Here is a 27922-nt window from a genome sequence, read left to right on the forward strand (position 1 = left end):
GCAGGGGACACAGGTTCGTGCCCCGGTCCGGGAAGATCCCACATGCCGCGGAGCGGCTGGGCCCGTGAGCCATGGCCGCTGAGCCTGCGCGTCCGGAGCCTGTGCTCCGCAACAACGGGAGAGGCCACAACAGTGAGAGGCCCGCTTACCGCAAAAAAAAAAAAAAAAAAAAAAAAAAAAATCAGCATGGCTAGAATTAGAGTAAAAGATGAGGGTAATGACTGATGAAGAGAGGACTGGTGAATGATGACAGTGGAAAAATTAGCTGGAACCAGATTCCTTATTTCCCTATTAATCTTAGTGATTTAGTTTTTATTTTTAGGGCAGTGGTAAGCCATTGAAAAGCTTTCTTTTTTATTTATTTTTAAATTTACATTTGTTTTCATTTTTTAATTTTTTGGTCACACTGTGTGGCTAGCAGGATCTTAGTTCCCTGACCAGGGATTGAACCCATGCCCCCTGCAGTGCAAGCGTAGAGTCCTAACCACTGGACTGCCAGGGAATTCCCAAAAGTTCTCTTTTTTAAAGCTTTATTGAAATATAATTCATAAACCATACAAATCACCCATTTAAAGTGTTCAACTCAATGGCTTTTAGTATATTCACAGAATTGTGCGGTTATCTCTACAATCAGTTTTAGAACATTTTCATTACCCCAAAAAGAAACCTTTAGTTGTTACTCATCCTCCCTGTCCCTAGGCAACCACTAATCTACTTTTTCTCTCTATACATTTACCTATTCTGGGCCTTTCATGTAAGTGGAAATGTGGTACTTTGTGACTGGTTTCTTGAAATTATGTTTTCAAGTTTCATCTATGTTGCAGTATATATCAATAGTTCATTCTTTTTTTGTTTTAACAAACATTTTATTTACTTATCTTTTGGCCTTGCTGTGCGGCTTGCAGGATCTCAGTTCCCTGACCAGAGACTGAACCTGGGCCACAGCAGTGAAAGTACCAAGTCCTAACCACTAGACCACTAGGGAACTCCCAATTTTTCATTCCTTTTTATGGATGAATAATATTCCATTGCATGGATATACACATTTTATCTATCTATTAATTGATAGACATTTGGGTTGTTTCTACTCTTTGGCTATTGTGAATAATGTTGCTGTGAACATTCATGTACAAGATTTTGTGTGGACATGTTTTCATTTCTCTTGGGTATATACCTAGGAATGGAATTTCTGGGTCATGTGATAACTATATGTTTAGATTTTTGAGGAACTTCCAGGCTGTTTTCCATTCATTTGCACCATTTTACATTCCTACTAGCAACATATGAGGGTTCCAGTTTCTTCACATCTTTGCCAATACATGTTGTTGTCCATCTTTTTGATAACAGCCATCCTACAGAGTGTGACAAGGCATTTCATTTTGTTTTTAATTTGCATTTTTGTCTTAAAATGTAGATTTTGGGACTTCCATGGTGGTCCAGTGGTTAAGGCTCCGTGCTTCCACTGCAGGGGGAACGAGTTTGATCCCTGGTTGGGGAGCCCGGGATCCCACATGCTGCATGCTGCGGACAAAAAAATAAAATAAAATAATAGATTTTGTTATTATTCAGGTATGACAAGGTCAACAGATCAGATTGCCATTGAAAAGACAGCTGTTATGCTCAGAGATCCCAAGAGGAGGTGGCACGCCATGCCATGGCAGAGGAAACCACCAAGTTCAGTCAGGAGGGGAGGGGAATGTGGGTAAGAATTTTATTGTGATTTCTGTGGTAACCACAAGTGAGGCTGAGTACGGTTTAGGATTGGCTAGGTTGAATAATTTCCATAAACCATGGGGCAAAGGGACTGCTCCTAGCTATCTGGTACCTGGCCGGGGGGAGTAAGATAGGGAAATAGTAGCCTGCAGTATAAGAGTTTGATAAAGAATGTGATTGAGGATTTGGGCTGTAGATTGGTTGGTTTGTCTATGAAAGGCATGCCTCCAGGCAAGTCGTTTTACTGTCTATAAAAATTGGCTAACCCCGGCAGGGGAGGGGCAGGAGCTTCAGGTCAGCAAGGTCCCAAAATGTCAGAGCATCAGAAACGTACAATGCCCCTGATAGTTAATGTTGTTGAACCCTTTCATATGCTCATTGGCCATCTTTGGAGAAGTGTCTGCTCAGATCCTTTGCCCATTTTTAAATTGGGTTGTCTTTTATTATTGAGTTGCAATAGTTCTTTGTACATTCTAGCTACAAGTCCCTTATCAGATATATGATTTGCAAAAATTGTCTCCTGGGACTACCCAGGACTCCTTGCTTCCACTGCAGGGGGCACGGGTTCAATCCCTGGTCTGGGAACTAAGATCCCGCAAGCCTTGCAATGTAGCCAAAAGAAAAAATAAATTAAAATTATAAATAAATAAATAAAGGTGAGGGGTGAGATCTAGAGCACAGGGAATAAGTAGCCTTAGTTAGGAGGAGAAGTTATGCTGCTCCCATGGAACCAGGAAGGGTGGCAGAAAGCATGAGTGGCCATGTAGGTAGGTTTACTGGCCCGCTGGCAGGAAGCTGATGGAGTTCTTCAAAGGAAGGCCATGGCTGCACCCTCAATGCCCATCACAGGGCCTGCTGTAGAGTAAGGACTCAGTAAATGTTTAATGAACTGAACAGGTTTGGGTTTCAGTCATGATTGCATCATGATTATATCATGATTTCTAGATACGATCTTAGGAAAGTTACTTACTCTCCGTGCCTCATTTCCTGTGAAAGTGGGGATAAAAATCCCAGTCATTGAGTCAGAAACTAATATATATATATATATATATATATATATATTCACCAAAATCTGTTTCCTTTTCTTCTTGGACACACAGCTAGATAATGCTTTGCCTCCTCCAGTTATGTTAGGCACATACTGACTAGCACATCATTGGCTCTCAATAGATGTCTAATGAAAGACTATAACTACTGAGATATTCCATTATAAACTTTGTTGTGTCACCAGTTCTTCCTTACCTTGATCCAAGATGACATCTTGTCTGGCCATGGAGGTAGTTAAGTCCAAATGAAAATTTCCTGTGGATGATCTTTTGTAAAGAATATAATTTGTTTTACACAGAACTAACTAATGATAATTAATTTCCCCCTAATTATAATTCATGGAGAAAAGCAGGTGGTATTCTTAATTCCCTGAATAGAACTGGAGGGAAGCAGTAGTTGTGGAAAACTTTTGCCAGAGTATTTCTCCCCCCACAGGCCCCCCCCCCATGTAATTTAAGGGTACACTGTTATTAGAAGTAGTGTGAGGGACGTTTTGATTAGAGAATGGGAAAATTGAACTGCCGCTAACAAAAACTTGCTGACTATGGAGGTGGAGCGCTCTAGGGTTTTAGTACCTTAGATGAAGCTGTCAGTGATTCAGATTTTCAACCTCAACTTTTCTGGTTTAATAACATGGTCAAGTCAGTTACATGAATGCATTAAACAAATTCATGAATTCTCATGCCAACCAATTTCTTGTGCAAATAATATGTAAATCAGGATGCTAATTTATTAATTTACAATGATAAATGTAACCAGAGAGCAGGTTGTATGGCTTATCAGCTGCTTGATACACTCTTTTTTGGTAGGAAGATATGGGAGGCCATATAGTTATAATCAGAAAGTTTTCTGGTAAACTGAAATCTGGAGCAAGAAGAGTTAGATGGGCAATCTTAAAGGCCAGGATTATCGAATTATGGTAAGTGAATGTAACCATTTCAGTAGTAAGGACAGGCTTGCTAAGAGAGGGTTGCTTTTTCTCTACTGATTTTTTTTTTTTTTTTTTCGGTACGCGGGCCTCTCACTATTGTGGCCTCACCCGTTGCGGAGCACGGCTCCGGACGCGCAGGCTCAGCGGCCATGGCTCATGGGCCTAGCCGCTCCGCGGCATGTGGGATCTTCCAGACCAGGGCTCGAACCAGTGTCCCCTGCATTAGCAGGCAGATTCTCAACCACTGCGCCACCAGGGAAGCCCAAGAAAATGTTTTAATATATGGTATTAATATATTTTATTTATATCAGTGCAGTCATAAAATATGGCTTTAAATATTTTTTTATGGAAGAAGGGACCCATAAAGGCAGAAGTGCCTATGGCCCCATGCAAGACCCAGTGTGGCCCTGTGCTGCCTGTGGAATAGGGTGGGGAAGTCTACTTAACTGAGTTGTTCAGGTGACAGATCAGTTTGGTTCTCATAAGCTATAGCCTCCAGTTGGTCCTTATCAGTTCAGGAGATACTTGATCCATCATTTACCTTACACTTGCCCTTTATTCTCAATTTAGACAGAGAAGACCAATGCTATTTACTGGGCTCCCTGAAGACCCCCACATAAATCACAGGAATATATATTTACTGGGAATTCCCTGGCAGTCCAGTGGTTAGGACTCCAAGCTCTCAGTGCCAAGGGGGCGGGTTCAGTCCCTGGTTGGGAACTAAGATCCCACAAGCCCCGAGGTGCAGCCAAAAAAACCCAAACAAAACCAAACAGAAAAGGAATATATATTTACTGAATTAAATGGAAGGAGACTGGAGAATTTGTGTACTGAGCAGGGCTACTCTAATCAATGATGGTCAATCTCTGACAAATTACTGTTATTTAACTTCCCTTTTCTATGTTCCATGCAGCTGCAAATTCCTCTGTATTTTGGAATCAGCCAAAAGAAAATGAGGAAACTCCTTGACATCATCCTACAAACCATCCTGATTTGGAACAGGTATTTTTCAGCAGTCCATCAAAGCAAATAATGAGAAATTCCTATGCCCCACCATGAACAAATATCCAATGTAGTACATATTTTGAAACACTCACATCTATATGGGACCTAAAGTAAAATCTGGAACTGTTTTACATGTGACAAAGGCACTTAGGTGATATTACATTCAGAGAGCAAGTTGGAATGACAACATTTTTTCTAGGAATGATAATGTTTTTCTAGGAAAACAATATTTAATTTTTTTCCCTTATCTAGTTTACTTGATTAAAACTCTGGATATCGGGCTTCCCTGGTGGCACAGTGGTTGAGAGTCCGCCTGCCGATGCAGGGGACACGGGTTTGTGCCCAGGTCCGGGAAGATCTCACATGCCACAGAGCGGCTGGGCCCGTGAGCCATGGTCGCTGAGCCTGCGCGTCTGGAGCCTGTGCTCCGCAATGGGAGAGGCCACAACAGTGAGAGGCCCGCGTACCGCAAAAAAAAAATAATAATAATAAATAAAAAAATTGTACATACTTAAAGTGTATAACATGATGATTTGATATAGGTATACATTGTGAAATGCTTATCATAATTAACACATCCCATCACTTCTCATAGTTACCTTTTGTGTGTGTGCGTGCACACGAAGAACACTTAAGATGTATTCTCTTAGCAAATTTCAATTCTTAAAAGTTATCTCCTCTCCGTAGATATTCTTAGTACCCTATTCCTTCCTTCGAGATATTTGTTTCCTCACTTTTTAAAAAAAAAAAGCAGCACTTTATGCCTGCCTTTTTATAGATAAATAACTGCACAGAGAAAATTACTTTTTCTTCATGATTGAATCCATAATATCTGCAATTAATAACTACCATCTATTGAGCCTTTACTTTTACATGCTTTCATTATTTTAATTAATCATAAGTAGATATAATGAATGCATTAGAGAGATGAGAAATTTGAGTTTTAGAGGGCTTAAAGTAATTTTCCCAAGGCACAAAGCTTGCAGCTCCTGTTGAGTGTGGTAAAGAAATCTTTTATAAAGATAAGCCCACTGATATTACTTACTTTAGATAACAGCAATATAACTCACTATCCAGTTTCTACCAGATTTAAAATTGAAAAACACAGGAGTTCCAGCATATGTTGGTTCTTACTTTCTTTTAGTAATGTTATTGCAAAATGTTATTCTAAGTTTAATTGGGAATGAAAACAAGTATTTATCAGCCACTATGTAAAAGAGGAAAAAAATCCTGAGACAGATTTTCTTTTGATTTGCCATATGCTGTGTCATGGAGTAATGCTCATTCTTCTACTCATCAAGTGTTCAAGGAGTGTTTTGTACAAGGGTCTGAGTTTGGTAATGAGGAATACAAGACTAAATGGGAAACAGAACCTATCTTCAAGGAATTGATGATCTACTAAGGGAGATTATAAATATGTAAATAATTAAATTAAGTGGAATGCTCCAAGTCAAATTAAAAGGATAGAAATGTAAAGGTGGCATAAATTATTTTCGACTGAGAGGAAATCATACTTATGTTCTAAACAAGCATGTTTAGAATTTAGCTGTTAAATAGACCGAAGATGCTTTAGACAAATATCAAAGATTTGTTTATAATAAATTACAAAATTTTATTTATTTACAAAAACCCAAGACATTTTTAAAAATGTAAATTTTATTATTTCCTTAAAGGCCAGTCTTTCATCTAAAGAAATGCCAGGGTTCATCTTATTTAAAGTGTTAAGTGGTAGCATTTTGCCATTCTACAGATTCATCTGGCATTTTAGAGAATTAAATATTGTAACATAACCAACTGGAAGATTATAGAGAACAATGTGAGATCAGGAGTAGCACCCTGGTATTTAAGGTACATCAAGATACTCAATAATTCAGATATTCTTAAATTTCTTCTTTAAAATTAAAAGATACCCCATCTCAAATGAGAATGAGCATGATAAACAATCAGTTTATCCAATGTTTTAACCTAATGCTTATGTCTCATCCTTTAAAAGATGTGTTGTACTTTTCCCATTGGTTTAGAATTTAAACCAATAAGGAAGGAGGAAATCTTTATAAATATTCACAAAGAAGGCTGGCATTGTGGATGTTGAGTAAAGATTGCTTTGTTCTTCATTTGAGTCTGACTTTAGAACTTTATAGTATTGATGTTTTTCTTTTATTGATATAGGAAGCAAACACTGTTTTTTCTTTAAATATTCAGCCTGGGTGATGTCTTGCTGGCTTGAAATATATTTTCCAGTGTTAAGAATACTTTATTTCTTTTTGTTCAGACCTAAGATGTGATGAATCCTTAACAATGTTCAAAGGAAAAATCAAGAATTTAAATGCCAGTTTTTATTATCATGCTGATATTATCAGCATGATAATCATTTTATTATCATGTTCATATTTCATATGAATAAAATTAATATTAACTTGCTAGATTTCTTTGAAGTTTATAATTACTAGGATTCTTTCATTACTAAAGTGGCATGTATCACTGTTATTAGTCTCTTTTAATGGATGTGCAGAGGCAGAGATAATGTCAGGGTCTCAGCAAAAGTTATTTATATCTTGAGATTCTGGGTACTTTGTTAAAATCTCTGCTGCTTCAAAATTAATAAAAGCATTGATAGGGGTGTTTGTATTTTAATTTCTTAACAGGGGCTCAAGAGACTTTTAAAAATACAAAAATCATACAAAAGGGAAAAAAAAAAAACAGACCTTTTTTTCCCCGTGTGGTTGGTTTCATTAGAACATGTACCAAACCCGAGGTCTCTGCTTAAATATTTCGGGTTTCTAAAAAAACCACTAGAATGTTTTCGTGAGTTACTGTTCCAACTAGACCTAAATGAAGATAAAAATTCACTTGCATTTTCCCCAAATTTCCACTCAGTTTATAGCAATTACTAAAACAACACTGACAGTCTGTCTCTTCGATGCAAAGGAATATTTTGTCAGGGAGCTACTTCTTTTCGCTACGAAAAACACTGATGGTGGAACAAAAAGTAATTGCAAAGGGAGGGGAACAGAGAGAGGAAAAAAACAAATAAGCATAATCACCACCCCCAGAAAGCAAGGGTGAAAAATTCGTGTGCCTGAAAACACAACATTTCACGTCAGAACACAGAAGAAGCAAACAAAGGAAGGCAGAGTTTAGGAGGACAAAAAAATGGAGCAGGTTTTGGGGACGATCTAATAAGACAGTGAATGCAAAAGGGCAGAAAACCTCGTTGCTTTTTCTTGGCACCTGAAAACTGAAGCTCTAAGCGGGGCAAAGGTCAGCGTCTGCGGTTCTACGTTGCAAACGTGGTCTCGTTTTTTTGTGCTTCCGCCAGCGTGTTCTGACCGCATGTCGGTGGCGCCCGTTGGGACCAGGCGGCCTCGGTCCCGGCTGCGGCCGCGGCTGCAGCCGACCCCTTTGTCTCCCGACTCCGAGGCGGCCGCGCCGTGTCAGACGCCCGAGCGCGCAGAGGGGCAGCGGGCCGCGCGCCCGGAAACCTCCCGCGGACAGCGCGGCGCGCGCGGAGGCGGGGTTCGCGCGCCCGCCGCCGCCTTGGCCTTACACGCCTCGAGTCAACGGCTCAGTTAGGCTAAGCCGAGGCCGCTTGGCTCGCCCCGCGGTCTCTACCAACTTGCCGCTGGGACCCGCGAGCTGGCGGGCCCGCCCCGGCTTCCATTTCCTTCCCAGCCTCAACCAGCGAGTACAATCTTGTGTTTCTGTTTTGCTTTTGAAGATTGCGAGAGAGTGAAGAGGCTTATACACGGCTGTGTCTAACACGGTTACCGCGCAGCTTGTTTCGGCCGAAATTACGGGCCCCTTATTGCTACGTTCACCAGCTCAAAACGGCTCCCGCCTTCCCCGAAAACCCGACGCATTGAAAAGGGCTTGCTTCTCCGTGTGACCCCACCACAGGGAGAGGGGGAAACACGTCAGGCTTTCGGGCTTTCGGGGGTGGGGGCGGCTCAGATGCAGCAGAACCGGCCAGGCCGGGGCCCGCTCTCAGTGGGGAGCGGGAGAGGCGGGAGCGCCCGCGGGCAGGGGTCGCCGGGGCTGGCCCTGCGGGGCGGGCCGACGCCCCGCAGCGGAGCTCGGGGACGAACCAGAGGTCTTGGTCGGGAGCCGGCGTGGGTGGGGGAGGCGGAGAGCAGCGATTCACCTGGGCGACGTGGCAGCCATTTCCTACTCTCCGAGACCCCTCCCCATTCGGCCGCCCACCCGCCCTCTCGCGGCTGGTTGCTGCGAGGCTGCTCTTCCCCGGCCGGACGGAGAGCGGCAGTGTCTCCCCGCCGGGCGCCCGCCGTGCGTCTCCCCCGCGCGGCCGCCGCTGCTCGCCAGCCCTGCGCCGTGCTGGAGAGCGCAGTGGCGGCGGCGGGAAAGGGCTGCGGAATCGCGGCGCTGCGTCTCACACTCGACGACGCGGCCTCGGCCTCGACGCCCTCCGCCCGTTCCCGGAGCAGGTAAAGGCGGCGGGTGGGAGGCGGGGCGGCGGGGCTGGGCTGAGGGTCCGGTTGGGAAGGAATCCCGGAGTCCCCGAATCCGAGCGGAGGGCCTGAGGTAAGCGGCGGGAGGCGCTGCCACTGAAACCCCAATCCCCGAAGGTGGGGGGCCGGCGCTGGCAGTCCGGCCCGCGGGCCCGGTCGCCCGGACGGAAGGGAAGTGAGGCGTCGGTAAGAGGCGGGCCATGGCGCGCCGCCCGAGGTCGGGCGAAGGCGGAAGCTGCGGTCGCTTTCCTGGCCCCCCAGTCCCTGGCGGCCCTCCAAGCCCTTGACACACCCCTCTCGCCCCCAGTAGCTTCCCTGTCAGTTCCCGCCCGGACTTGACCTCGAGGCCCTCCGAGCGCCTTCGGCTTTTCCCAGGCGGATCCTTCTTGGAACTTCGGGCCACCCTCCCGAGCACGTAGTCCTATTAGAGCTGTTTATTTACTCACTTCCAATCCAAACACAGCCTCTCCGCACGTTCCGAGTTTGGATACTGCGGGGAGGCATTCCTGGTTCCCGTTGTCTGTGCCGCTTGGATCGTCGTCCACACCCCCTCCCCCGCGGCAACTTTGATCCTCGCTGGGTCCCTCCTTGAGCCCTACCGTGATCCGGACCCTCTCCTAGAGGTCCGTGTGGAAATCCGTCTTGGATAGAGTGAGTCACTCGACCTGGGGCAGTTTATTTCTTAAGCTCTTGGTTAAAACGTGGTGTTTTTTGTTGTTTTCTCTCCGAAGGAGAGCTAGAGTAATTTAAAAAGAAAAAAAGTGTAAACGGCCGATTGCGCTCGCTGTTGGCTTTAAAGAATCTTCTTTTCGGCAACAGTCTTTAGAACTAGGATCTGATATTTGTGGCACGGACAGGTTTGTACACATTCTCGCCATGCAGTGGTTGTAATGTCTTCATAGCACAGTTCTGACTTGAAGGTAGGATTGGCTGGTTTTTCTACTCGACATCTTTAAGCCAATCAAGAAGCGGTGCTTGCCTGGAAACTGGATAACTCAGAAAAGGTGGGGATTGGTTGAGCTCAGAGAAAAAAATCCTGGACATGAACCTGGCTTCTCAGAAAAAACTGATTTGCAGCTGCCTCTCTTCCCCCACTTAAAAAATAATGTTACCATTTCATCTCAACAGCAGGCTTTTTATTCTTTTTTTATTATTTGTACTGTTTTTCTATCAAACGCCCAGCTCTCTTTTTAACTCATTTTAGCTTTCATCCTTCAGTTTTCAATGAAAGAATCTTTAAACGCCTTAAGAAATGTAAACATCATGTGTTTGTTTTGATAATAAGCATGGTTTAATTTTCTTACGTTGTCCGTTGTTAAAGGTCAGAAATTAAATCAACAATTTTTTGTTCCTGTGCCAGAGCCTTTATTATTCAAGTGGCTGTGGTAGGATGGGGGGCTGCCGTGATGGAGATGGTGAAAAGAATAGGGAAGAAGTGGCTGCTTTTCTGCATGGATGCTACACTTTAGTTCATGAAAAAAGACTAACGTATAAAACAAACAAAACCCATGACAAATCAGCATTTAGTACTTACGAATGTCAGTTTGTGCACCTGTTGACTTTAGTTGCTTTGAAGGGGAGAGTAAAGAGGACCGATCACTGGACTTCATATAGAAAAAGTGGGCTTAAGTTATTGAATGTTTTTTTTTTATTAAAGTAGGCATAGTATCTGTACACAAGAGAGGCTAAATATATTATCAGTGTAGGTGCATGTTTTTTTAATACTATCTGAGGATTTTCCTTCTCTTAAAATCTCCCTTTTCTTCTTGATTATCTAATGATTATGCATGTCTTTTGATATGCAAATCAGTTAGAAGAGAATTACCGTCTTTGCCTTCCTTCTATTCAGCTTTTTATATGCAAACTCACATTCTAAGTCTTGGGAATAATCTTAGTTTGTCAGGTCAAACATTAAATCTTAGCAGATCACATTATTAAGTGCCTTTAGTAGTAGTTTTATTAGGAATTGAAGAAGAGATTGAATTTTTTTATTTTTATATTTATCATGCCAGTCTATGAGTAAGCCAAACGTCATTAGAATTATATCTGGGGCTTCCCTGGTGGCACAGTGGTTGAGTATCCACCTGCCAATGCAGGGGACATGGGTTTGATCCCTGGTCCGGGAAGATGCCACAGAGCAACTAAGCCAGTGCACCACAACTACTGAGCCTGTGCTCTAGAGCCCATGAGCCACAACTACTGAGCCCGTGCACCGCAACTACTGAAGCCCGCACGCCTAGAGCCCGTGCTGCACAACAAGAGAAGCCACCGCAATGAGAAGCCCGCGCACTGCAACGAAGAGTAGCCCCCTCTCGCCACAACTAGAGAAAGCCCGTGTGCAGCAACAAAGACCCAACACAGCCAAAAATAAATAAATAAATAAATAAAATAAATAAATTAGAAAAAAAAGAATTCTATCTGGACTCTTGACTTTTAATAACAATCCTTCCATCTTTTATCGAATTTTTGTAGCCATACCATTTAATTGTATAATGTTACTTTCATAATATGATATAGTATTTAGTAGAATGAATTTTCCCTATGTGTCTTTAAAATTTTTTTTTAATATATCTGCTCTATTTATTAAATTTAAGAATTAGTTTTGGAGACTGACATGAACAATATTTAATTTTTCTGTTCTGAAGCAGGGTATCTTTTAAAAAATTTTTTCTTTTGTGTTTAAATTTGTTTCTTCCGCCTGTAGTGTCTTCACTGTTCTCTGTGTCCTCCTCTCCCTAAACTCTCTGCTAACCTACTTCAAGATTTAGGTGGTACATGTTGTAAAGTCTTCTTTCCTTCCTTCCCCCAGCAGAGATAATCACGTACTCATTGTATTACCTCTGAACCATTACATACTTACTGCTATATTGAGCTACCTCCTCCCTGTAGTAACTGAGTTTCACTGAATTTTACTCAATTCTTTTTCTCTAACACTAGTCCCAAAGCTATAGTTGTATAGATATTAAATAAATATTGGCATGAATAAAGGAGATATTTTACTTTAAAAAATATTTTTCCCAGTTACTATCTGTATGCTGTTAATTCTTAAATCTCCAACCCAAAGCTCTTTCCCGATAACCGACTCGTATATCATCTACCTTCATGACATGTTCATTTGTATGCTCCCACAGGTAACTCAGACTGAGCATATCCCAAACTGTAGTTATTATCAACCTTCCCTCTCCCAGCCTCAAACCAAAAATATGAAACAAACTGTGTCTTCTTTTTAGGGGAAGATTAAATGAGATAATGCATGTGTGCTAAGAATTCGGTAAATAGTAGGCGCTGCTAATAATAACTTGGCAGAAACATGGGCTATTCCGTTTCCTCTCTTTTTCGCTTCATATTCTGATTGATCACTGAGCCCTGTTGAATTCTTTCTTCTTAATATCCCTTGAACCTGTGCCTTTTCCTCTATTCCCAAGGCTAACATCCAACTCCATGGTTAGCATCATCTCTTACCTGGATTGCCGCAGTAGCCTCCTAAGTGGTTATCCCTTCTTCCAGTCTTGCCTTCCAATCCACTTTTCCCACTATAGCCAGAGTAATCTAACACATTTAAACCTGTAACTCCCCTGCTAAAAAAAATTTTTTTTTTTTTTTGGCCACACTGTGCGGCTTGTGGGATCTTAGTTCCCTGACCAGGAATCAAACCTGTGCGCCCCTGCAGTGGAAGTGCAGAGTCCTAACCACTGGACCGCCAGGGAAGTCCCAAAACATTTTTTTTTTGTGACTTTTCATCGCCTTCAGGATAAAATCTGAACTTTTAAAAAAATTTTTATTTATTTATTTTTGGCTGCGTTGGGTCTTCGTTGCTGCGCACAGGCTTTCTCTAGTTGCAGCGAGGGGGCTACTCTTTGTTTCCGTGCATGGGCTTCTCATTGCGGTGGCTTCTCTTGTCGTGGAACATGCGCTCTAGGTGCGCGGGCTTCAGTAGTTGTGGCTCGCGGGCTCTAGAGCACAGGCTCAGTAGTTGTGGCGCACGGGCTTAGTTGCTTCACAGCATGTGGGATCTTCCTGGACCAGGGCTCGAACCCGTGTCCCCTGCATTGGCAGGTGGATTCTTAACCACTGTGCCACCAGGGAAGTCCCTGAACTTCTTAATTTGGCTTTCAGGATCATGATCTGGCATGTTTACTTCTTCATCCTCTGTCACTTTCTCCTTTTGCCCTCAATGTGCTGCTAGTCATAAACAGTTACTTGGATTTCTCCCTCAAGATGCCACATTTGTTAAATCTAGGCCTGAGTACAGAAGCTTTCCTCTGTCTGGAATGTCTTACCTAGCTCCCTGCTTCCTTCCCCTTTGGTTTTGTTAGCTCATACTTATCTTTCAGGTCTCCGTAGAGGTGATGACCTCTCTAGGGAAGCCAGCCCTCTACTTGTTTGCCTAGCATTCTACATTCTCATTGTAATTGCTTATTGTTATCTCACCATATACTGGTTAGGGTGTAACAAAGAAAAAGGTAAATTGACTATGTTAAAAAATGATGTGAAGGACTTCCCTGGTGGTCCAGTGGTTAAAACTACATGCTTCCACGGCAGGGGGCACTGGTTCGATCCCTGGTCAGGGAACTAAGATCCTGCATGCTGCGTGGCATGGCCAAAAAAAAAAAAAAAAAAAAAGATGTGATTTGCATAGAGTGTATTAAAAAGGGAATTAAATAGTAATTTGGGGGTTTACCTAGTAGGGAAGAGAAAGACATTATATCGGATAGATGAAAGTTTTCTTAGTAGGAAAGGCATACTAAGTAGGTCCTTTTACAGTTTCAGTGAAGTATACCTTTACATATAATTTCCATCTTATTCAGTTTCTCTGAATATTAGTTAGAGGTTATTAGTTAGGACTTTTTGGATTGCAAATAACAGAGATACAGTTTGAAATGGCCTATGGATGGAAAAGTTACTGGTTCAGTAACCATATAACAGAAAGTGTATGGATAGAGATGGCCATAAGGAGCTAAGGTGGGAACTTGCCCATAGTTAGATCCTTCCTATAAATTTTTTTTTTTTTTTTTGGCTGCACCCCGCGGCACGTGGGATCTTAGTTCCCCGACCTGGGACCTGGCAGTGAAAGCGCCGAGTCCTAACCACTAGTCCTAACCACTGGCGCCATCTCTCCCACTGCAGATATGCTTCTTCACAAAGTGGGACCTGGTTCCTGGCGCACAGGCTTACCTACTTAGAGACTAATGTCAGAGGATCTAGATAGAGTGGCTCACATGCCTGTCCTTCGACCGGTTCCTGCAGCTGAGGGGATGAGGTACTATGCCTAGTTCAGCCTAGATCATGTGTTGTGCTTACTTATATAGCCAGGGGTCTATTAGCAGGAATCAGGCCCCTGGTGGAGTAGGGGAGGAGAAGGAGTTCTGGGCAGACACAAAGAATATCCATTCTAAATCTTAACCACCCTTCTGACTTTCAATTTATTTTCCTAGATATTTTATTCATGGGAAAGAGATGCCCTGTATTATGGACCTGAGTATTCCAGGTACCGAAATGGTAAGTCCAGTATTTTAAAGGACTAAATTGGCTTTTTGGTTTATGCTGGCATATAACAAATATTTGTTAAGCTTTTGTTTGCTAAATAGAAACACATTGTGAGATGCTTATAGACTAGTAGTGTAAACAAATAAATACAAAGGTGCTAAGGTAGAGGTGTATCTAGGATGCAGTGGCAGCTCTGTGTAAATCAAACTTTGGGATAGTGGAAAACTTTCCTGAAAGAAAGTTAATTGAGGCAAGAAATATGGGTTGTGTGGGATGGGGTAGAGGGACTTTTGGGTAGAACGTGTGTGAGGCACAGAGATGTGAGATGGGCCAGGGGCCCATCTATCTAGTTATTTGGGAAACAAATAATTAGATACAGGAGGAGTAGAGAGTACCTGGGGAGGAGTAGAGGAAGAGAATGGTAGGGGTAGGTAAGGGGCCAAATCATAGAAGTCCTTGAATGGTTTAACCAAGGAGTTGGAACTTGATCTTGAAAGCTGTGGAGTCATTGAAACATTTTACGCTGGAACTCTCAGGCCTGAAGTGCCTGTGCAATATACACATGGATATGTCTGTCAGGCAGTTTTTGGAGAGACAGCAGTGAGCAGTCCTGAAGAGAGATCTTAGTTCTCTGCCCAGGAATTGAATCTGGGTAGCCTGGATGAAAACTAGGAATCCTAGCTGCTAGACCACCAGGGGCTAGAGGCTAGAAGCAAAGTGGCCCTGGCTCTTGCCCCCATTTGAAAGCAGGAATGTTTCAAGGAGGCAAAAACTGTAAAAACAGGTACAAATTTTATTATTAGAGACACAACACAACAAGTGGGAGAGCACACAGAGAAACAGTTTGTTTATTTAAGCCTGAAGCAAGGCAGAAATATACACTTGGAGAGAAAGGGTATGAGTCTCTTCTTTAATGAGAAGGAGCGCAGTAAAGAGGTGATTTAAGTCACTTATATAGGACAGTCCTTCCGGGTCTTTGTTTACTTTAGGCCAATAATCTTGTTTCTTTTTTCACATCTGACCTGTCCTAGGACTCTCCCCAGCATGGGTGCGCAACTTTTTGCTAAGATGGATTCCACCGCAGAGGGCTGTTGGGGGTATGTCCACACTTATTATGGGGTGGCGCCCCCTCCCTTTTTTGACCCCTCAAGGAGGCTTCCTGTGCATGTGCAGACAGGGAAGTTTTTGTCGACCTCAGGAGTGGTCATCTTATCTTTTTACTTCAGCAAAGCTCAGCTCTTGCCACTAACTTTGTCCTTGGAGTGTCTAGGGAAAACAAAGCTTCAATTTTACTCCACTTGACAAACACCAGCTGTCTAGCCAGGGGCCCATCTATCTGCTATCTCAAGGCAGTTAACTATATTGGAGTTTGGGAGAGAATTCTTGGCTGGAGTCATAGGTACTGAAGCCATGGATTTGGATGGGCCTAGAAAAAGGTGGTGGAGCAGAAGGTTGGGAACAGAACCCAGGGTAACAATGACACTGAAAGAGGAGCATGAGAAAAGCAATCAATGAAGGAGACTGAGAAGGGGCAGCCAGAGAAAAACCAGTAGGTGTAGGCGGCAGATTGCATTGGATCAAGAAGTCAACAGAAAGTGGGAAGTTGAAACAATAAATTGTAAACTACTTTTATTTTAAGGAACTGAAACTGCCTAGGAAATACTGGGAGTTTGGATAGTCTGAGTTAAGAATTCGCTTCATTGTTATCAATTCAGGGTGTATTGAGAAACCAAATTTCAAAGTTTTTCCACTACAGGAATTTGAACTTTTTAGAATTAGAATTTTTAAAGATAGGGAGGAGAGGATGGAGGCTTTTTGGAGGGTGGTAGTTGGTAGGAAAGAAGTGGTTGAATAGGGCATGGATATGGTTTATGTACAATCAGTCATTTTGGGGTGTACAGAGCACCTAGTAGAGTATTCTGTGTATAGTTTCTGGAGCTATAAAGATTCAGTAAGTCTATTTTATCAGGAGACCTAGAGTTGATAAATGATGGTGTAGTTGAAATTAAATTTATACTTCTTGGGATTTCTATTTGTGATTTTCTTTCCTGTTCTATTTCTGACTTAACCTCTCTTGAGTGAACATTTTCTTTCCCTTCTCTTACATTTGTTTTTCTTTGTAGTTAAACCCCTTATAGATTTTTTAAAAATTGTAATAAACATATAACAAAATTTATCATCTTAACTACTTTTAAGTGAACAGTATAGTAGTGTTAATAATACAGTAAGTCCCCTACATATGAACAAGTTCCATTCTGAGAACGTGTTCATAAGTCCAACAAAGTTAGCCTGGGTACCCAACTAACAATCGGCTGCATGGTACTGTAATATAATAGATTTATAATACTTTTCACACAAATAATACATAAAAAAACAAAAAAAATAAACATTTTTAATCTTACAGCACAGTACCTTGAAAAGTACAGTGGTACTGTACAACAGCTGGCATACAGGAGCTGGCATCAAGTGAACAGGCAAGAAGGGTTACTGACTGGAGGAGGGAGAGGAGCTGGGAGATGGTAGAGCTGAAGGACCGTCAGCAATAGGAGACAGAGGGCAAGCTGCAGTTTCCCTCACACCTTACTTGATTGGACATGCGAGCACATGTTTGTATCTTTGGAAGTTCGCAACTTGAAGGTTTGTATGGAGGGGACTTACTGTATATACATGGTTAATACAACAGGTCTGTAGAACTTTTTCATCTTGAAGAACTGAAACTCTATACCCATTGAACAACCCCCCCCTTCCCCACCTCACCTCTAGCCCCTGGCATCTGTCATCCTACTTTGTAAGAGTTTGACTACTATATTTGTTTATTGAGGTATAGTTAATGGACAATATTATATGTTTCAGATGTACAACATAGTGATTGACCATTTTTAAAGGTTATACTCCATTTATAGTTATTATAAAATATTGGCTATAGTCCCTGTGTTGCACAGTATATCCTTGTAGCTTATATATATATATATATATATATATATATATATATATATATAAACATCTTTATTGGAGTATAACTGCTTTACAATGGTGTGTCAGTTTCTGCTTTATAACAAAGTGAATCAGTTACACATATACATATGTCCCCATATCTCCTCCCTCTTGCGTCTCCCTCACTCCCTCCCTTCCTCCCTTCCTATCCCACCCCTCTAGGTGGTCACAAAGCACTGAGCTGATCTCCCTGTGCCATGCAGCTCCTTCCCACTAGCTATCTGTTTTACGTTTGGTAGTGTATATATGTCCATGCTACTCTCTCACTTTGTCACAGCTTACCCTTCCCCCTCCCCGTATCCTCAAGTCCATTCTCTAGTAGGTCTGCATCTTTATTCCCATCTTGCCCCTAGGTTCTTCTGACCACTTTTTTTTTTTTTAGATTCCATATATATATGTTAGCATATGGCTTGTAGCTTATATTATACATAGTAGTTTGTACCTCTTAACTCCCTACACCTATCTTGCCCCTCACCCCCTTCCCTCTCCCCACTAGTAACCACAGATTTGTTTTCTATATCTGTGAATCTGTTTCTTTTTGTTATATTCATTAGTTTGTTTTATTTTTTAGATTTCACATATAAGTGGTATCATACAGTACTTGTCTTTCTCTGACTTGTTTCACTTAGCGTAATATCCTCCAAGTTTATCCATGTTGTTGCAGATGGCAAAATTTCATTCTTTTTTATGGCTGAGTAGTATTCCATCGTGTATATCTTCTTTATCTATTCATCTGTTGATGGACACTTAGGTTACTTCCATATCTTGGCAATTGTAAATAGTGCTGCTCTGACCACTGGGGTGCATCTGTCTTTTCCAATAAGTGTTTTCATTTTTTCTCACATATACCCAGGAGTAGAATTGCTGGGTCATATGGTAGTTCTAATTTTAGTTTTTTGAGAAACTTCCATAATGTTTTCCACAGTGGCTGCACCAATTTACATTCGTGAGGGTTCCCTTTTTTCCACATACTCACCATTTGTTATTTGTGTTCTTTTTTTTTAAATTAAAAAAAATTATTTATTTTTGGCTGTATTGGGTCTTTGTTGCTGCACATGGACTTTCTCTAGTTGAGGCAAGCAGGGGCTGCTCTTTGTTGCAGAGTGTGGGCTTCTGTTGTTGCAGTTGTAGAGCACGGGCTCTAGGCGTGTGGGCTTCAGTAGTTGTGGTGCGCGGGCTCAGTAGTTATAGCTTGTGGGCTCTAGAGCGCAGGCTCAGTAGTTGTGGCACTTGGGCTCAGCTGTTCTGCAGCATGTGGGATCTTCCCGGACCAGGGCTCGAACCCACTTCCCCTGCATTGGAAGGCAGATTAGTGACCACTGCACCACCAGGGAAGCCCCTGTGGTTTTTTTGATGATAGCCATTCTGACAGGTGTGAGGTGACATCTCATTTTTTTTTTTTTTAAGTCTTTATCAAATTTGTTACAATATTGCTTCTGTTTTATGTTTTGGTTTTTTGGGAGTGAGGCATGTGAGACCTTAGCTCCCTGACCAATCAAACCCGCACCCCCCCTGCATTGGAAGGTGAAGTCTTAACCACTGGACCGTCAGGGAAGTCCCGCATGTGGTTTTTTTTTTTTTTTTTTTTTTTTGCGGTACGCGGGCCTCTCACTGTTGTGGCCTCTCCTGTTGTGGAGCAAAGGCTGTGGACGCGCAGGCTCAGCGGCCATGGCTCACGGGCCTAGCCGCTCCGCGGCATGCATGTGGGATCTTCCCAGACTGGGGCACGAACCTGTGTCCCCTGCATCGGCAGGTGGACTCTCAACCACTGTGCCTCCAGGGAAGCCCCCCTCATGTGGTTTTAATTTGCATTTCTCTGATGATTAATGATGTTCTGTAGGCCATCTGTATGGAACTTGACTACTTTAGATACCTCATATAAGTAGAATCATACACTGTTTGTCTTTTTGTGACTGGCATATTTCACTTAGCATAATGTCCTCAGGTTTCATCTATGTTAGAGCATATGACAGGATTTCCTTTTTTTTAGAGGCTGCATAATATTTCACTATGTATATGTGTGTGTATCCCACATTTTCTTTCTTTTTCTTTGTCTTTATTTATTTGGCTGCATTGGGTCTTAGTTGTGGTGCGCAGGCTTCTCTCTAGTTGTGGCACACAGGCTCCAAAGTGCGAGGGCTAAGTAGTTGTGGTGCGCAGACTTAGTTGCCCTGCGACATGTGGGATCTTAGTTCCCTGACCAGGGATCGAACCCGCATTCCCTGCATTGGAAGGCAGATTCTTAACCACTGGACCACCAGGGAAGTCCTTCCCACTTGTCTTAATCCAGTTTTCTATTGATGAACATTTAGGTTGCACAAACTTTTTTTTCTTAATTACTTGTATGTTCTTCTGTATCAACTAGTCTGCTGTCAACTCCTTGTGTGTATTTCATTTCAATTATTGTATCTTTCAGCTCTTACTGGTTCTTTTTTATATTTTCTTGTTTCTTGTTAAAATTCTCACTGTGTTCATCTCAATTTTTTCCAAGTTCAGTTAGCATTCTTATTACTAATGCATTGAACTTTTTATCTGGTAAATTATTTATCTGTTTCATTGGCTGTTTTCTTTTTGCCCAGGGTTTTTTTTTCTTATTTTTTCATTTGAAAGAAATCCCTTTGTCTTCTCATTTTGTTTAACTCACTCTGTCTCTATGAAATTAGGATACCTATCCCAGTCTTGAAGGGGTGTCCTCTGCATGTGAGTATGGGTCACATCTTCCCCCAGGGTGTGCTGGAAGCTATCACCTTGGTGTGAGGTGAGACTAGAGACTGAGAGGCTAGAACCAGAGACAGGTGTGAACTGGAGCTTCTCCCATGTTCAGTGGCCATCACCACCCTATTATGGGCATCGTCAGGTCCCAAGGTGTTGGAGTTAGAAATCCTGAGGGTCGGGTCCTAGCTGGTCTGTTCTCTCTAAGTGTGCACTCTCCCCATGCCTGGTAATGGGGAGCAGCATTGAAGCAAGAGGAGCTGGATCGTGTGCCTGGTCCAGGCTGGGACACATGCTGGGACAGTTCTGGTATGCCAGTCAGAGCTCAAAACAGCTCCCTATCCAACATCTCCATGAGCACTAGCAATGGCTGCCCTTACCCCTTTCAGTACAGTGCTGGGCCCAAGTTGGCTCTGTCCCCCAAGGGTGAGATTGCATGGACTTTTAATTTGCTTCTACCTCTTGACTATTGTGAATAATGCTGCAGTGAACATGGGTGTGCAAATATCTCTTGGAGATCCTGTTTTCAATTCTTTTGGACGTATGCACAAAAGTGGGATTGCTGGATCATATTCTGTTTTTACTTTTCTGAAGAACCTCCATACCATTTTTCATAGTAGCTGCACCGTTTTACATTCCCACCAACAGTACACAATAACTTTATTTATTTATTTATTTGGCTGCGTTGGGTCTTTGTTGCTGTGTGCGGGCTTTCTCTAGTTGCGGCGAGTGGGGGCTGCTCTTGGTTGCGGCGTGCGGGCTTCTCATTGCGGTGGCTTCTGTTGTTGCAGAGCATGGGCTCTAGGCGTATGGGCTCAGTAGTTGTGGCTCATGGCTCTAGAGTGCAGGCTCAGTAGTTGTGGCGCACGGGCTTAGTTGCTCCACAGCATGTGGGATCTTCCCGGACCAGGGACTGAACCCATGTCCGCTGCATTGGCAGGTGGATTCTTAACCACTGCACCACCAGGGAAGTCCCCACAATAACTTTAACTTTTTTTTTTTCCCTCAAGCTTGCTTTGGCTATTTGGGGTTCTCTTAATTTTTTATTTTAATTTTAATTTATTTATTATTTATTTAATTTTATTTTTGGCTGTGTTGGGTCTTCGTTTCTGTGCGTGGGCTTTCTCTAGTTGTGGCGAGCGGGGGCCACTCTTTATCGCGGTGCACGGGCCTTTCACTGTCGTGGCCTCTCTTGTTGCGGAGCACAAGCTCCAGACGCCTGCAGGCTCAGTAGTTGTGACTCACGGGCCCAGTTGCTCTGCGGCATGTGGGATCTTCCCAGACCAGGGCTCGAACCCGTATCCCCTGTATTGGCAGGCAGATTCTCAACGACTGCGCCACCAGGGAAGCCCTCTTCTCTTAATTTTTATCCTTTAAAAATTTTTCTTTCATTTTCTTCCTTCCCTTACCACATGATTAAATTTTTCTTTTTCTTAGAACACATACGTAACCAGATATAACCTTTAAAATATGGAGTGTGCCCTGCTTTTATTAAAACTTTGTATATTTGAATTCAGAGTTTCAAATTAAGGGTTGGTATTTGAATTTAAAAAGGATTTTTTACTTTGTAGAGGTAAACAAACCAGTTTACTTGAAGCATGGTACATATTAAAAACTTTTATTAGCAAAATACATAGACATATATAGAAAAGTAGAAAAGTACATTGAACTCATGTAAACCCACCTCCTAGATTTAATGATTACTAATATTTTGCTACATTTGCTTTATATATGTGTATATTTCTATGTATATATAAATTTCCTGAGCGTTTTAAAAGTAAATGGTGGCAAATGAGGGTTTTTTTCTTTTTGTGTACTATACATTTGTATTATAAATGTTATATATATTTTGAACTTTGATAATTTCATTTAAGGATTAAGCTTGAAATTTACTCTTTTAAAAAATCATAAGAGGGCTTCCCTGGTGGCGCAGTGGTTGGGAGTGCGCCTGCCAATGCAGGGGACACGGGTTCGTGCCCCGGTCCGGGAAGATCCCACATGCCGCGGAGCAGCTGGGCCCGGGAGCCATGGCCGCTGAGCCTGTGCTCCGCAACGGGAGAGGCCACACAGTGAGAGGCCCGCGTATCGCAAAAAAAAAAAATAATTCATAAGACGTATTATCTTTGACATATCTTTCAGAAAAAGGATATTCTCCTATATAACCACAAAACCATTATCATTCCTAGCAAAATTATCAATAAGTCCCTAATATATAATACTTGTACCATATTCAGATTTCTCTAATTGTTCCAAAAACATCTTTTATTGCCTTTAAAAAATATGAAAATCTAGTCAAGAGCTACCCATTGTATCTGGCTGTCTCTTGAGTCTTTTTTAATTATAGAATTGTCTCTTACCTACCCAGCCCCTTTACCACCCTCCCTCCTCCTCCCCATAATACAGATTTGTTGGCTCTGTTGGGAATGTCTGACATTTTGTATTGCTGATAGTTTCTTCATGGTCAGTGTAACTTTTTCCTCTATCCCCTATATTTCATATAAACTGGGAGTGAGATTTAAAGGTGTTTCAGGTTCAGGTTAGACATTTTTTGGAAGAGTAGTTCATTTAGCAATGCTGTGTACTCATATTGTTTCACTTACAGGCATGTAATGTTTAGTTGTCCCACCATTTGGATGCTGTGTTTGATCACCAGGCCAAGGTGATGACCACCAGATCGTTTTATTGTAAAATTATATTTGTCTTTTTATATCTTGCAAATAATCTGTGGCATGGTACTTTGGCACCAGGTATGTCAATATCAACCTTTCACCTAATGATTTTAGCCTTCATTGATGATTGTTGATCAGCTATTTAATTATGGTTTACGATATGGTAATTAGTTTTAGATCCTATTACATAGTTGTCTTCAATAAAGAAGGTTTCCCTCATCAATTAGCGCTATTTTGTTGCCTTGAAATAATGTTTTACTTAAAAGACAGAATAAATGCTTAGGTCTTTCCCTTGTATAACCATTTCCAGAGTGTAATAGTCACCTCTAATGGCGGTGGATGAAGTTGGTCTTTTTTCTTTACTTTGTGGTTTTCTCTTTGGAATATGATATATATCTATATTATAAATATGGTATATATTTTGGACTTTGATTTCATTTGGGATTACTATTTGATATAAATTTGCTTTTGTTACGTATGTATATAATATATCATCATTTACATTTTTTTTAATAGTAAGAAGACATTACGTGGATAACAGGAAGAGCTGTAGAGTTTGCAGGTGTCAGCTGTGGCCTTAATAAGCACATTGATAGCATCAGTGATAGACAGATGGTAAGTTTATTGAAGTCTAGAGTGAGTATATTTTACACATAGGTTTTCAAGCTTTTATTTACATATTTGAGTGATTAAAGAAATATCTCATAAGAAGGAAAATGTAATCACATATTTTGTTACTAGAATTTCTCAAAGAGCTTGTGGTTGCATAAAACATGCTGACCCAAGAAGTCTAAAGAACTGTATTGTGGTTTTCCCATTTAATGTGTGTTTTGGTGTCTTTGCTTCTAAAATACTACTTCTTACTCCTTCATATTTTACGTATTTTGGCCATCCACAAATATTTTTTGTGCACCTATTTTATGTATGGGACTATGACTAAATGCCAAATTGGAGTAGTATGTATCATAATCTGTGTTCTCAAGGAACATGGCTAATTGGGGAAATAAACACATACAGATGAAAATATGTCAGTAAAACCAACAATGTGAGAATCTAAAATATCTAAGGAAGATTAGTACTGGTAGTAAGTAATGAAGGAGTATAGAAAGTGTTGAAGAACTGTAGAGAAATACACTTTCCTGCCATTCTTTGGCCCAAAGCTGTGTATGGTTCAACAACTGGCTTTTTCCCTTAAGAATATGTCTCAGAGATCTTTCTGGTTTCTACATTATACCTTCAACTTTTCATAGCTGCATAGCATTACAAAGCATGATTTTTTTTTGCCATAATTTATTTAACCATTCTTTATCAATAGTTAGTATGTCCAGTTATTACTTATAATAGTTCTTATGACAGATGGATGCATTTTAAGATTATTGGTTACCTTAATTTGGTTACATTTTCTATAAATACTGTCTTTTTTAGTGACACACCCTTTGGTACCTTGATGAGATTTAGTATCTACCTTAAGCTTATCAAGCAGGAGACTTAAAATCATCTTGTAGGGTAACTTACTCCCCAGTAAATGATTGTATTGGTTCTTGGTAGCAGTTGTTTCTGAGAGAGATGTTTTCTGATCTTGTCTGGGATTGTGCCATATTTGAGTCTTCTAACTTCCCTATATGTTCCTTATAGAGAGATGATTTTTGTTTTTGTTCCTTTTAAAGGGATGATTTTTGTTTTCGTTCCTTTTATGGTGGTTTTAAAGAGCTAAAATACTATTGATATATTTGATTGTTAGTATCAGTTTTCTTAGGCCTGTTATTTCTAGATGGTTGATATTGGGTATTAAATAGAATATCTTTCTTGACTGTTAACAGAAATTTATTTCTGGATATTTTTCCATAAAGATAAGTTCTTTAAAATTACTAGCCCTTATATGCATGTAACAGATTTATTCATAAACTGATACAGGAAAATTTTTAAGTGTTAGCACTGTGTTGATGATGTAGTGTTTAGTAGGAAAGTTTTTTCCTGAAGTGTTGTTTATTGGTATATCCACTTTAATGGCGGTACTGACCATTACCATACCACTTCTAGAGTTCATGTTTACTTCTACTACTATTTATAGACTTCATGTTCACCCTGAATTTTTTTTAATGGTTAAAAGAACATATATCCTTATCTGTTAAAAAAAAAAAAAAAGAACTAGAGTTAATAAGACCTCTGCTTATCATGCTGAAATTTTTTTTTTTTTTTTTTTTTTTTGTGGTACGCGGGCCTCTCACTGTTGTGGCCTCTCCCGTTGTGGAGCACAGGCTCAGCGGCCATGGCTCACGGGGCCAGCCGCTCCGCGGCATGTGGGATCTTTCCGGACCAGGGCATGAACCTGTGTCCCTGCATCGGCAGGCGGACTCTCAACCACTGCGCCACCAGGGAAGCCCCATGCTGAAATATTTTAATGATAATCTGTGAGCAAGTATGTATTGGTTAGCTTCTCTCAGGTTAAAACTGAATAATAGAGGTAGAAGAGCTTGGAAAATGGGTATATGAAATTTATATATATATTCATGGTATCACTATTAATAACAATTTATATTATTTGTTTTTAGGTTCTTCATTTGAGAACCAGCCCTTTCACATTTCTCCATAATATATCAAACCTTCTTACCCATCCTAATTTCCCATATCCTTTTAGAATATTTAGGTCAGGTATGTATATGAAGAAGCTACACAAGCTTGTTTAGTGTATTAATGAGACCTTCTTTATGGAAAAATGAAGATATATAAAATCAGGTGTTAAAAGTTAAATGTGAACATTACTTAAGTGAATAAATAGGATTGAAGTAAACTGGATCTACAGAGTGATTGGGAGGTAGTGTCAGCTATGTATGTTTTTTGTTTTTTGTTTTTTTTTGTAGTACGCGGGCCTATCACTGTTGTGGCCTCGCGCGTTGCGGAGCACAGGCTCCGGACGCGCAGGCTCAGCGGCCATGGCTCACGGGCCCAGCCGCTCCGTGGCATGTGGGATCTTCCCGGACCGGGGCAGCGGACTCTCAACCACTGTGTCACCAGGGAAGCCCAACTATGTATGTTTTTATACTTAAGAGTTTCTTCCCTATACTGGTTGGATACTTAAACTGCCTATATGTTTAGATCCTTTTCCATATAGGTAGACACAATAAAAAAAGGGGTGGAAGGATAATATAGTTTGCAAGCTGGAGGAAGTGTATAGGGAAGTCCAAGATTCACCTTTAATTGATAATAGTGGTTGTTTTTTCCCGTGATGATGAAAGAATGTATATATTATAGATTATTTGGAAAATGCAAAAAGTAGTTTATAAAAAGTAGATAAAAAAAAGTAGTAGTTAAAAATAAAGTTACCATTACCCAGGATTTCCTTTCCAATCTAATATAGTCCAGTCCCATTTAGGTGTCTGTATAAATTATATTCAGTTTTGTGTCTTGCTTTCTTTTTTAACATAGTTTTTAAAAAAACTCTAGTTAATATCCAAAATATAGTCTTTAATGGCTGTATAAAATTCCATTCTTATGAATTTACAGGGATATTGTATCTAGTAGAGTCTAGCAAACCTGGGTTCAGATCCCAGTTTTGCTACTTAAGAGCCTTAAGCCTGATAACTTACTTTTTCTAGTCCTTAGTTTTCTTACTTGTGAAATAGGCATAATATTAATTACTGTTTTAAGAATTAAGTAAAATCATGATCTTAACATTCTAGCTGGCATATGTTAAGTATTTAATACATTGTACTTACCGTCATCAGAAAGTTTTTTATCATTTCTTTCTCACCAAATATTTAGTTGTTTTCCATTTTTCTTTGTAAAAAGTTACAGTATTTTGAACATCTCTATATAAATATTTATGTAGATCTGTGATTATTATTATTATTATTTTTTGCGGTACGAGGGCCTCTCACTGTTGTGGCCTCTCCCGTTGCGGAGCACAGGCTCCAGACGCACAGGCTCAGCAGCCATGGCTCACGGGCCTAGCCACTCTGCCGCCTGCGGGATCTTCCCGGACCGGGGCACGAACCCGTGTCCTTGCATCGGCAGGCGGACTCTCAACCACTGCGCCACCAGGGAAGCCCTGTGATTATTTTTTATGATGAGTTCCTAGAAGTAGAATCCAAAAAATGGGTCAAAAAATATAAGTAACCTAAAATTTCTTGATACATAGTCAGTGCCATTTTGCTTTTCAGAAAGGTTATACCAGTTTACACTCATCACAATGTATAAGAATTTTTATTTTACTCTAGCCTTGCTAACACTGGCTATTATCATTTTTAAAAATTATGTTTTATTTAATAGGCAATATAAAAATGTTTTAATCCTATATTATCTCTTTTAATTTGGTTTTATTAATGGGGTTAAACTTTTTAATGTTTATTGAGTATTTCTGTTTCTTCTTAGAATTCTGTACCTATTGCTTTCTCGTTCTTAGTTCTTTTTCCCTGCCTTAATCCTTTATTCATCAGCAGAAATTTATTGAGTGCTTACTATGTGTTAGACATTGTTTTAGTATTGGTATTTAATTTTGATATTTACTATAGTTTAGTGATGGCAATGCAGGAGTGAACAGAATTGACAAAAACATTTTTTTTCAAAGAGCTTACTTTTAGTGTCAGTATACTGGCATTAAACAAAATAAACATCTAAATTACAGAGTGATAACTGCTTTGAAGCAAAAAATAATGAAAGGGAGATGGAGAGAACTCTGTGTGCGCACGATTTTACACTGGGTGGTTAGGGAAAGCCTCACTACAAAGGTGCCATGAGTAAAGTCTTGTAAAAAGCAAGTCAGATACATATCTGGGGGGTGGGGAGGAGTGCATTTCTGGCTATGAATCAAGTGTAAGGGCAGTGAAGCAGGAGAATACTGGGTGAATTTAAGAAAGAGCAAGAGGGAGACTAGCAAGAAATGATGTGAGAGAGTTATT

General features: G+C 40.9%; 2 protein-coding genes across 2 annotated transcripts in view; both read left to right on the forward strand.

Annotated features, from left to right (window-relative positions):
• Positions 1-8029: 8029 nt before the first annotated feature.
• Positions 8030-27922, forward strand: part of LOC307185486 (uncharacterized protein) — a gene marked incomplete at its 5' end in the record, with an annotated part of 31178 nt that continues 11285 nt past the window's right edge. Inside the window, 2 exons of the mRNA XM_079919807.1 lie at positions 8030-8264; positions 8564-9138. Of these exons, the coding sequence (XP_079775933.1) occupies positions 8030-8264; positions 8564-9138 (810 nt within the window). The remainder of the gene's footprint in view (positions 8265-8563; positions 9139-27922) is intronic.
• The window catches only part of N4BP2 (NEDD4 binding protein 2), a 78466-nt gene continuing 64404 nt past the window's right edge, over positions 13861-27922 (forward strand). The window contains exons 1-3 of the mRNA XM_079920055.1: positions 13861-14422; positions 14598-14661; positions 23541-23639. The gene's annotated coding sequence lies outside the window, so the exon portion shown is untranslated. The remainder of the gene's footprint in view (positions 14423-14597; positions 14662-23540; positions 23640-27922) is intronic.

The sequence above is a fragment of the Stenella coeruleoalba genome (genome assembly GCF_951394435.1).
Source record: "Stenella coeruleoalba genome assembly, chromosome: 4".
Lineage (NCBI taxonomy): Eukaryota > Metazoa > Chordata > Mammalia > Artiodactyla > Delphinidae > Stenella > Stenella coeruleoalba.